This window comes from Salvelinus fontinalis, chromosome 7, assembly GCF_029448725.1.
Source record: "Salvelinus fontinalis isolate EN_2023a chromosome 7, ASM2944872v1, whole genome shotgun sequence".
In the NCBI taxonomy this organism is placed as follows: domain Eukaryota; kingdom Metazoa; phylum Chordata; class Actinopteri; order Salmoniformes; family Salmonidae; genus Salvelinus; species Salvelinus fontinalis.
The window spans coordinates 62,103,740-62,114,740 of record NC_074671.1 but is presented as its reverse complement, the minus strand read 5'-3'; the positions used below and the strand labels follow the sequence as shown (position 1 = coordinate 62,114,740).

At 46.4% G+C, this 11,001-nt stretch overlaps 1 protein-coding gene across 2 annotated transcripts; it reads right to left on the bottom strand.

Annotated features, from left to right (window-relative positions):
* Positions 1-550: 550 nt before the first annotated feature.
* On the bottom strand, positions 551-10,718 carry vegfd (vascular endothelial growth factor D). 2 transcript variants are annotated; one of them, XM_055930250.1, is made up of 7 exons: positions 9,606-10,718; positions 5,027-5,279; positions 4,343-4,533; positions 3,327-3,460; positions 3,102-3,220; positions 1,142-1,330; positions 551-906 (listed from the first exon to the last, which is right to left on the bottom strand). In XM_055930250.1, the coding sequence occupies exons 1-6, from the start codon at positions 9,690-9,692 to the stop codon at positions 1,194-1,196; spliced, it is 921 nt and encodes a 306-aa protein (XP_055786225.1). In that variant the 5' UTR covers positions 9,693-10,718; the 3' UTR covers positions 551-906; positions 1,142-1,193. The 2 variants fall into 2 exon arrangements, with proteins under 2 accessions (XP_055786225.1, XP_055786226.1); XM_055930251.1 differs by lacking the exon at positions 9,606-10,718 and adding an exon at positions 5,972-7,805.
* Between the last annotated feature and the right edge of the window lie 283 nt (positions 10,719-11,001).

Genomic DNA, 11,001 nt, shown 5'->3' with positions numbered 1-11,001 from the left:
ACGTAACTGATTGAAATGCTACTAGCGCGTACCCGCTAACTAGCTAGCCATTTCACATCCGTTACACTAGCACTTCCCCGCACAAAATACATTGGTGGGCGCTCCTCGTTATTTCTCAAAGTTTGTATGAAACCAAGAGAGAGAAACGTATCGCTGTATTTGCGTTTAATGACGATTGAGCTGTCAGAACTTATGGCTAGCTTGACTACATTTGATGACAGCGGCGAGTGAAAATAACAAGTCATTGGCTGACAGCGCATCATCTGCTGCTGAACGACAGCGCTGCATCGTGAGGGTCGCGGAGTGATCTTCAAGAAAACTGCAGAAAAAAGATCCGGTAAACCGCGAAGCACATCGTCTTCTCCCTCTCCCTCGCGCAGCTGCCGAACTGACACAGCTGCTAAGCAGAGAGCGCAATGAACAGAGGCCATTTGTACTTGGCCAAATCAGTTCCAGTAATTAATGAAATAATGATATATTTGCTCTAACACGTCGCGACCCACCATTAACAGGTCCGGTCGCGACCCATACTAAACAAGGTGAGAGAACGTTGAACAAAACTGTTAAAACTTTAATTATAAATATGAAGGATAGACACCAAAAGGACAAACTTCGATTATATTTACAAATGTTGGAAGCAATTATTACAAAAATATCGTTCTTTAGCTTAAAATACATGTTCAGTGCATAGAAATACTAATAATTTACACATGTAAATAAAACATGTAAAGCGTAAAAAAGATCAAACGTAACAGGGTCATGTATGTAGATTAGAAAGATAAACTATTTTATTTGAAGTTAGATATATAAATAGCGATATAAATAAATTATTAACTTTTTCTCTGCTTCCAAACTTCAAAGCCAAGCCGATGTCAAAGGTTATATTCTTCTTAGTATCACTGGCATCTGTGGATCAAATGAATGAAAAGGTGTTATTACATGTGTTGTAATATGGCTGTTCAACCACGGTCTCTGAGGACACAAACATTTCTGATGTACATCAAGGGACGGATTCATTCAGACCTTGAACATCAGCTGAGTGGACTCTCTGGCCAAGTAATGGCATACATTTATCAATTAACTACTATCAAAACGATCAAACTAACGAGTCAAAAGGGGTGTGTCTCAAGTTGCACTCTACCTGCAAGAGGCATGGTTGAAGTGCTGTTTGTTGTTAGCACAGGCAGTATGGTTCAGGTGACATGCAGGGTAGGATTGTCTGAGTCCTGGGTTAGGGTGGGCTGTGGGGACAGGTTAGTGCGGTCTGGGACACAGTCACACCTGTCAACATCTATGTCACAGTCCACCGTTCTGATTTTGGGAGAGAAGTCTGGAACAAACAGAGAGAAAAACATAGGAATGGCTTAATATTACTACAGGGACCAGACCAGGGAAAATGGAGCGAGAACAAAACAAAACATGAGAATAACGACTTCCTACAGAGGCTATATAATATCCTGAATAACACCCTGATTTAGCATCCCCAGCGCATTACAATGGAATGGTCCCCAAAGTGCAAACACGGCCCAAACCGGTGCTGCATACCAGCTAAATCTAGTACATCTATTGGGCTGGATAGTTGATATATCTACCAGTGGTAGACTAACCTGGTTGTTCAGTGGAGGGGTAGGACACAGTGGTAGACTCACCTGGTTGTTCAGTGGAGGGGTAGGACACAGTGGTAGACTAACCTGGTTGTTCAGTGGAGGGGTAGGACACAGTTGTAGACTAACCTGGTTGTTCAGTGGAGGGGTAGGACACAGTGGTAGACTAACCTGGTTGTACAGTGGAGGGGTAGGACACAGTGGTACTAACCTGGTTGTTCAGTGGAGGGGTAGGACACAGTGGTAGACTAACCTGGTTGTTCAGTGGAGGGGTAGGACACAGTGGTAGACTAACCTGGTTGTTCAGTGGAGGGGTAGGACACAGTGGTAGACTAACCTGGTTGTTCAGTGGAGGGGTAGGACACAGTGGTACTAACCTGGTTGGTCAGTGGAGGGGTAGGACACAGTCGTACTAACCTGGTTGTTCAGTGGAGGGGTATGACACAGTGGTACTAACCTGGTTGTTCAGTGGAGGGGTATGACACAGTGGTACTAACCTGGTTGGTCAGTGGAGGGGTAGGACACAGTGGTAGACTAACCTGGTTGTTCAGTGGAGGGGTAGGACACAGTGGTAGACTAACCTGGTTGGTCAGTGGAGGGGTAGGACACAGTGGTAGACTAACCTGGTTGTTCAGTGGAGGGGTAGGACACAGTGGTAGACTAACCTGGTTGTTCAGTGGAGGGGTAGGACACAGTGGTAGACTAACCTGGTTGTTCAGTGGAGGGGTAGGACACAGTGGTAGACTAACCTGGTTGTTCAGTGGAGGGGTAGGACACAGTGATAGACTAACCTGGTTGTTCAGTGGAGGGGTAGGACACAGTGGTACTAACCTGGTTGTTCAGTGGAGGGGTATGACACAGTGGTAGACTGACCTGGTTGGTCAGTGGAGGGGTAGGACACAGTGATAGACTAACCTGGTTGTTCAGTGGAGGGGTAGGACACAGTGGTACTAACCTGGTTGTTCAGTGGAGGGGTAGGACACAGTGGTAGACTAACCTGGTTGTTCAGTGGAGGGGTATGACACAGTGGTAGACTAACCTGGTTGGTCAGTGGAGGGGTAGGACACAGTGGTAGACTAACCTGGTTGTTCAGTGGAGGGGTAGGACACAGTGGTAGACTAACCTGGTTGTTCAGTGGAGGGGTAGGACACAGTGGTACGAACCTGGTTGTTTAGTGGAGGGGTAGGACACAGTGATAGACTAACCTGGTTGTTCAGTGGAGGGGAAGGATACAGTGGTAGACTAACCTGGTTGTTCAGTGGAGGGGTAGGACACAGTGGTAGACTAACCTGGTTGTTCAGTGGAGGGGTAGGACACAGTGGTAGACTAACCTGGTTGTTCAGTGGAGGGGTAGGACACAGTGGTAGACTAACCTGGTTGTACAGTGGAGGGGTATGACACAGTGGTACTAACCTGGTTGTTCAGTGGAGGGGTAGGACACAGTGGTAGACTAACCTGGTTGGTCAGTGGAGGGGTAGGACACAGTGGTAGACTAACCTGGTTGGTCAGTGGAGGGGTAGGACACACAACGGTCGGCCATGCAGTCCCAGATCAACCCACTGGCACACAGGCGCCTGGAGTTCTCTGATTTAGAGAGCTGACGCATCGGAGAGCACCTGCAGCCAAACACACAGCCTGGTTAGTGCTATAAGGGTACGACTAGAGAGAGAGTGTGTGTGTTTATGTTAGTGTGTGTGTGTGTATCTGTACATCTGGACTCACCCGTTCCTCCTGTGAGAGCGTATATGGGCTTGCCGTCGGATCAGGGGTGGTTCCATACACTTACACTCTGTGTGATTGGCTACCTTTATCAACACCGGCTCAGGTCCGTATTTGAACGGTATCACACTCAGCAGCTGCAGGACGAAAAGTGTCAGAACACATTAGTCCGTTTCTGGAGTCAGCGATCCATTTTGTAGAGAGAGATGTGTTTTATTTGACTCATTGATGGCCCAATGATGTGCATAGTGTACATTACATAGTCTGTACGTTCTGTATATATTCACATTCTCCAAAATCCTTGTAACTTAGGAGCACTTATCATAATCACAATTGTCTTAAAACATAAATCAGGGGTCCCCAACTACATCAGGGGTCCCCAACTACATCAGGGGTCCCCAACTACATCAGGGGTCCCCAACTACATCAGGGGTCCCCAACTACATCAGGGGTCCCCAACTACATCAGGGGTCCCCAACTACATCAGGGGTCCCCAACTATATCAGGGGTTCCCAACTATATCGGGGTCCCCAACTATATCAGGGGTCCCTAACTACATCAGGGGTCCCCAACTACATCAGGGGTCCCCAACTATGGCCGCAGGACGATTTTTGTTGGAGCGGATGGTCGAGGGGCCGGAACATAATTACAATCATTTGTACACGGCAAACATCCAAAAAGAGGTTGTATTTGAAAATAGACAATTTCATACATTGATTACATTGAGACACAATTAAATATTTTTTATTTTATTGGTAGGAATACGTGGGAACAGATTTCCTAAATTAAACACATTTTAGCTGAATTCCTGGTGATTTTAAAGGTATTTTTTAGACCAAAAACTAAAATCATATTTAAAAAAAAGTATATTTATTTACTAACAACTTTGGGCCCGTCGACTGCCTGTTGCCCGTTGCCGACCCCTGCCATAAATCATTGCCATTTATTAAGAATAATATTAATAATGCATTTTATTTGTAATACACTTTCTAACAGATATTTAAAGAGGAAATGCTCACTGTTTTATTAACATAGGCAGTACTTGTGTTTCTGCACGAGACACCCTCTTTGTTGCAGCATCCGTTACACCTGAAGACGGACACACAGGGGGGCTTGAAGAACATGGAGGTCGTGGTGCCCAGTTCCTTTGCCACGTCGACACACGTCTCTCTGGGCATGCACTGGGTCTTCTGCCACTCATCGTCTATAGCTGATGATCACATACACACAACACCAACAGTTAAAATCAAATCAAATTTTATTTGTCACATACACATGGTTAGCAGATGTTAATGCGAGTGTAGCGAAATGCTTGTGCTTCTAGTTCCGACAATGCAGTAATAACCAACGAGTAATCTAACCTAACAATTCCACAACTACTACCTTATACACACAAGTGTAAAGGGATAAAGAATATGTACATAAAGATATATGAATGAGTGATGGTACAGAACGGCATAGGCAAGATGCAGTAGATGGTATAGAGTACAGTATATACATATGAGATGAGTAATGTAGGGTAATGTAGGGTAGTTACACACAGAACAAAACTAATAGCCACTATAGAGACTTGCTTTGGGTACCGTCTGGGTACACTCACATTCTAACCTCAAAACATGCATTAGCAACCTGGAATTAATGTCTTGGCTTTAGCTTAGAGAGCCAACACAGTTTGAGGAGACCCAGGTTTCGACCCCACATACCTTTGAGTATCTCCAGGCTGTAGGATGCTACAGCGTAGCGCGTGGAGCGGTGTGACCCAGATCCAGCGGAGGAGGAGGAGGAGGAACGGTGGTTGGGCTGCTGAGAGGAAGAGGATGAGGGCGACGTCTCCAGGTGTTTGAGTTGTAGACGACACTTCCACAGCTTCCAGTCAGGGAAATCTGTCAGCATGAGCAGCTCGTCCAGACTGGAGGCCGAGCGCACATCCCTCTCCCACTTCTCCTGGTTGATCACCTGCAGGGAGGAGAGGAGGAGGACACAAATCATTTAATGATATATGTTGTTTTAAAGACAGGATAGAAAATAAGCTCCAACACGCTGGTAAAGTGTTGAAAAACATTGTTAGTTGGTTTGTGAGAGTCAACAGTCTCACCACAAGAGGGCAGCACTCTTACATTCAAGTCAGGATAAACTGTAGATGCCATTGAGGCCGGCTTACAAGGACTGGACTGAGCTGATGATACATGCAGGTCAGTCTGATTCCTCACACTCACATCCACCTCTGACTGTGCTATTATTGCCCAAAGCCAGGTCCCACAGACCATTAACAGCTGTCCTGGGATTTAAGATTTAGACTATCATCATTTAGATCACAACAGATACAAAAACAATCAGTGCTTCTGTGTATTATAGTATTATAGCACTACATTACTATAGTACTACAGTATTATAGTATTTAAGTACCACAGTATTATAGTACTATAGCACCTCAGTAGTATAGTACTACAGTATTATAGTACTATGGTATTATAGTATTATAGTACTACAGTATTATAGTGCCACAGTATTGTAGTATTATGGTACTACAGTATTATAGCACTACAGTAGTATAGTACTACAGTATTATAGTAATACAGTGTAATAGTATTATAGTACTACAGTTTTATAGTACTGCAGTATTGTACTACTACGTGTGTAATCATTACCTCTTCTCATTCCCATGACTGTTTATAGCTGGGATGAGAGGATGCCCATTGTACCCCAAATGCACAGTAGATCCCCTGGCATCAGCCCATAGACAACATAACAGCTGGGAATGTGGAGTTGGCTGGGGTGGCATTAAGGGGTAGTGGGGGGCAGGAGTTCCCAGGGTCCACCTGTTGAGGAGCTCTAGGAGCTCTGAGAAGACAAGCTTCCTCCTTCCCATGGAGCAGAGGGTGGAGGAGAGACACAGAACATCAGGAAACCTAGCTACTGTTTCCCACAGAGACAAGCTAACAACTGCTGCTGCACATGCTAGTGCAGATAACAAGCAGGTAGATCACTAACTAACAAATATACAGTACTACTGCAGATAACAAGCAGGTAGGTCACTAACTAACAAATATACAGTACTACTGCAGATAACAAGCAGGTAGGTCACTAAATAACAAATATACAGTACTACTGCAGATAATAAGCAGGTAGGTCACTAACTAACAAATATACAGTACTACTGCAGATAATAAGCAGGTAGGTCACTAACTAACTAATATACAGTACTACTGCAGATAACAAGCAGGTAGGTCACAAACTAACTAATATACAGTACTACTGCAGATAATAAGCAGGTAGGTCACTAACTAACTAATATACAGTACTACTGCAGATAACAAGCAAGTAGGTCACAAACTAACTAATATACAGTACTACTGCAGATAATAAGCAGGTAGGTCACTAACTAACAAATATACAGTACTACTGCAGATAATAAGCAGGTAGGTCACTAACTAACTAATATACAGTACTACTGCAGATAACAAGCAGGTAGATCACTAACTAATATACAGTACTACTGCAGATAACAAGCAGGTAGGAAAATCAGACCACAATAATTCAGAAACTTGTGTGGTCTCTCTCAGTGCCCTACAGGCCAACATGGAGAATGGGAACAGTCACGTGTACAGCTCCAAACACATTGGAGGAAACCCCTCTGAGTCTGGTATTACAGCTGACCAGTCCTATGGAGCTGTGGCTTCTTCCCTGCCTCCACTTATAGTGTTCAAACCATATCTTAATTCACCCTCTAAATCATATCTTAATTACCCAAAAAACTAAGACATTACATTATGACTGTGCTGGTGTATTGTAAATATAACAACGAAATGTTGCAATTTAAATGGTCTATTGTTGCCAATTGTAAAAGTTCAAAATCATAATAACCTTTTATACATTTACAATATAAAAAGTGTGCGGTCGGATTTGTTGAGAAAGACGAATAGCGAGGGAATAAGGGACTTCCATTAATTTATGAGATGGGAAGGGAAACCCACAGAACAGATGGAAAGTTTAATAAACAACGGAGAGGAGAGGCCGGGTCAGAGGCAGAGAAAAGGACTGTCATGCAATATAAAACTTGCCAAACAGAAACGGTTTTCATTAATTTCTTCCAGTCGTTGTAACGACATGAGCCGCCACTGATCTGTTCAATATGTGAGGATTGTGACGTTAGTGTGTAGCTGGCTGCTTCCTCTATGTGAGGATTGTGACGTTAGGGTGTAGCTGGCTGCTTCCTGTATGTGAGGATTGTGACGTTAGGGTGTAGCTGGCTGCTTCCTCTATGTGAGGATTGTGACGTTAGTGTGTAGCTGGCTGCTTCCTCTTTGTGAGGATTGTGACGTTAGTGTGTAGCTGGCTGCTTCCTCTATGTGAGGATTGTGACGTTAGGGTGTAGCTGGCTGCTTCCTGTATGTGAGGATTGTGACGTTAGAGTGTAGCTGGCTGCTTCCTCTATGTGAGGATTGTGACGTTAGGGTGTAGCTGGCTGCTTCCTCTATGTGAGGATTGTGACGTTAGAGTGAGCTGGCTGCTTCCTCTATGTGAGGATTGTGACGTTAGGGTGTAGCTGGCTGCTTCCTCTATGTGAGGATTGTGACGTTAGTGTGTAGCTGGCTGCTTCCTGTATGTGAGGATTGTCACGTTAGAGTGTAGCTGGCTGCTTCCTGTATGTGAGGATTGTGACGTTAGGGTGTAGCTGGCTGCTTCCTGTATGTGAGGATTGTGACGTTAGAGTGTAGCTGGCTGCTTCCTGTATGTGAGGATTGTGACGTTAGAGTGTAGCTGGCTGCTTCCTGTATGTGAGGATTGTGACGTTAGGGTGTAGCTGGCTGCTTCCTCTATGTGAGGATTGTGACGTTAGAGTGTAGCTGGCTGCTTCCTGTATGTGAGGATTGTGACGTTAGAGTGTAGCTGGCTGCTTCTTCTATGTGAGGATTGTGACGTTAGAGTGTAGCTGGCTGCTTCCTGTATGTGAGGATTGTGACGTTAGAGTGTAGCTGGCTGCTTCCTGTATGTGAGGATTGTGACGTTAGTGTGTAGCTGGCTGCTTCCTCTATGTGAGGATTGTGACGTTAGGGTGTAGCTGGCTGCTTCCTCTATGTGAGGATTGTGACGTTAGAGTGTAGCTGGCTGCTTCCTGTATGTGAGGATTGTGACGTTAGGGTGTAGCTGGCTGCTTCCTCTATGTGAGGATTGTGACGTTAGAGTGTAGCTGGCTGCTTCCTCTATGTGAGGATTGTGACGTTAGGGTGTAGCTGGCTGCTTCCTCTATGTGAGGATTGTGACGTTAGAGTGTAGCTGGCTGCTTCCTCTATGTGAGGATTGTGACGTTAGGGTGTAGCTGGCTGCTTCCTCTATGTGAGGATTGTGACGTTAGAGTGTAGCTGGCTGCTTCCTCTATGTGAGGATTGTGACGTTAGAGTGTAGCTGGCTGCTTCCTCTATGTGAGGATTGTGACGTTAGAGGGAGCTGGCTGCTTCCTCTTAAACCAGACAGACAAGGAGTTTTCTTTTCCCTCTTCTGCAATTTAGACCCGGGGGAAAGCAGGGCCCAAGGGGAGATATCGGGAGATTGAGAGAGAGTGAGTGAGGGGGGAGAGAGACAGACAGCGAACAAGAGAGAGTGAGTGAGGGGGAGAGAGACAGACAGTGAACAAGAGAGAGGAGAGTGAGTGAGGGGGGAGAGAGACAGACAGCGAACAAGAGAGAGAGTGAGTGAGGGGGGAGAGAGACAGACAGTGAACAAGAGAGAGGAGAGAGAGTGAGTGAGGGGGGCGAGAGACAGACAGCGAACAAGAGAGAGGAGAGAGCGAAGAAGAGCAAGAGAAAGAAGTGATTGATAATTTAGGAAGTTCAAACGCTCCTCTCTCCAGGTCAGTGAGATCTTGTTACCGGTGACGCACTTCCAATACATATGCACCGTTTACATAAGAGGCACACACACACTGCTCATTAGACCATGTCAGCTCTGATCTTCATGGACATCTCACAGGTGGTGTGTGTGTGGTTTCTCTACGCCCCCTGTCAACTGGTCAGCGCTAGTTTTATTAGCTCACATGGTGAGTTGATTCAGTTCATAAGAACACAAAGATGGACTCAGACCCGGTGTCTCCAGAGGGAGACACGCGTCTGCATTTCATGACATACTGGTCATTAATAAATAGCCTCTTGATGATGGTGATGACTCGTGCATTGAATCCACAGAATGAGAGCCTGAGCAGAATATGAGTTAGCAGATGAAACAGTGTCTGGTCTGGACATTGAAGCCATAAAGAAATGAAGTACATAGACACTGGACACTTACCCTGAGAGAGCTTGGATCATCCTGAACCTTTTCTGGCATTCCCAACTTCACCAACACCAGCATCATTCCAACACTGGCAGCAAGCATTCTCTGTATCTTCTGGTTCAATGCTGTATCTCAATCTCTCTTGTGTTCAAAGTTCTCCTTCTGTCTCTGTACGGTCAATCCTTCAGTCTCTGGACAGACGTTCTATAACAGAGAGCCGTTTCTCTAATGGGTAATCCCCTGTAACAGAGAGATGTTTCTGTATTGGGTAATCCTCTATAATAGAGAGCAGAGCCAGAGGAAGGAGTCTCCTCACTACAGACCAGCCCCTCTCAGACCGGCGCTGACTCCTCAGACCACACACAAGCTCCTGTCACGGTCCCTGTGGTTACAGACACCTCTCTCTCTCTCCCTGGTCACAGACACCTCTCTCTCTCTCCGTCTGGTCATAGACACCTCTTTCCCTCTCCCCCCGGTGACAGACACCTCTCTCTCTCTCCGTCTGGTCATAGACACCTCTCCCTCTCCGTCTGGTCACAGACACCTCTCCCTCTCCGTCTGTTCACAGACACCTCTCTCCCTCTCCGTCTGGTCACAGACACCTCTCTCTCTCCCCTTGGTCACAGACACCTCTCTTTCTCCGTCTGGTCACAGAGACCTCTCCCTCTCTCCCCCCGGTCACAGACACCTCTCTCTCTCTGGTCACAGACCTCTCTCTCTCTCTCCCTGGTTACACACAGCAAGGACACTTAAAGTTTCACTCAGTCACTTGAGACTGCCTCAAGGACTCTCAAGACTGTCTCTCTATTGGTACAACTACAAGCAAGGACTCTTAAGACTGTCTCTCTTTCTTTTGCCTCTCTTGACTATCCCCTCTTCTCCCCAGTTAGTCCAGACCTCTTCAGATCTCATTATCTACTGTGTCTCAGCCTCTGCGTTGAAGGGCCTGCTTGTCACATCGAGCGAGCATGGCCCCGCACTTAGTTCCTGTCCTTCAGGGTTGAGAGGGCTCTGTCTGTCTGTCTGTCCCCACCTTGTCTCCCTGGCTCTGTCTGTCCCCGCCATGGCTCCCTGGCTCTGTCTGTCCCCGCCTTGTCTCCCTGGCTCTGTCTGTCCCCACCTTGTCTCCCTGTCTCTCTGTCCCCACCTTGTCTCCCTGGCTCTGTCTGTCCCCACCATGTCTCCCTGGCTCTGTCTGTCCCCCTGGCTCTGTCTGTCTGTCCCTACCTTTGCTGCCTGGCTCTGTCTGTCTGTCTCTGTCCCTGCCTTGTCTCCCTGGGTCTGTCTGTCTTTCTGTCCCTACCTTTGCTGCCTGGCTCTGTCCGTCTGTCTCTGTCCCTGCCTTGTCTCCCTGGGTCTGTCTGGCTCTCTGTCCATACCTTTGCTGCCTGGCTCTGTCCGTCTGTCTCTG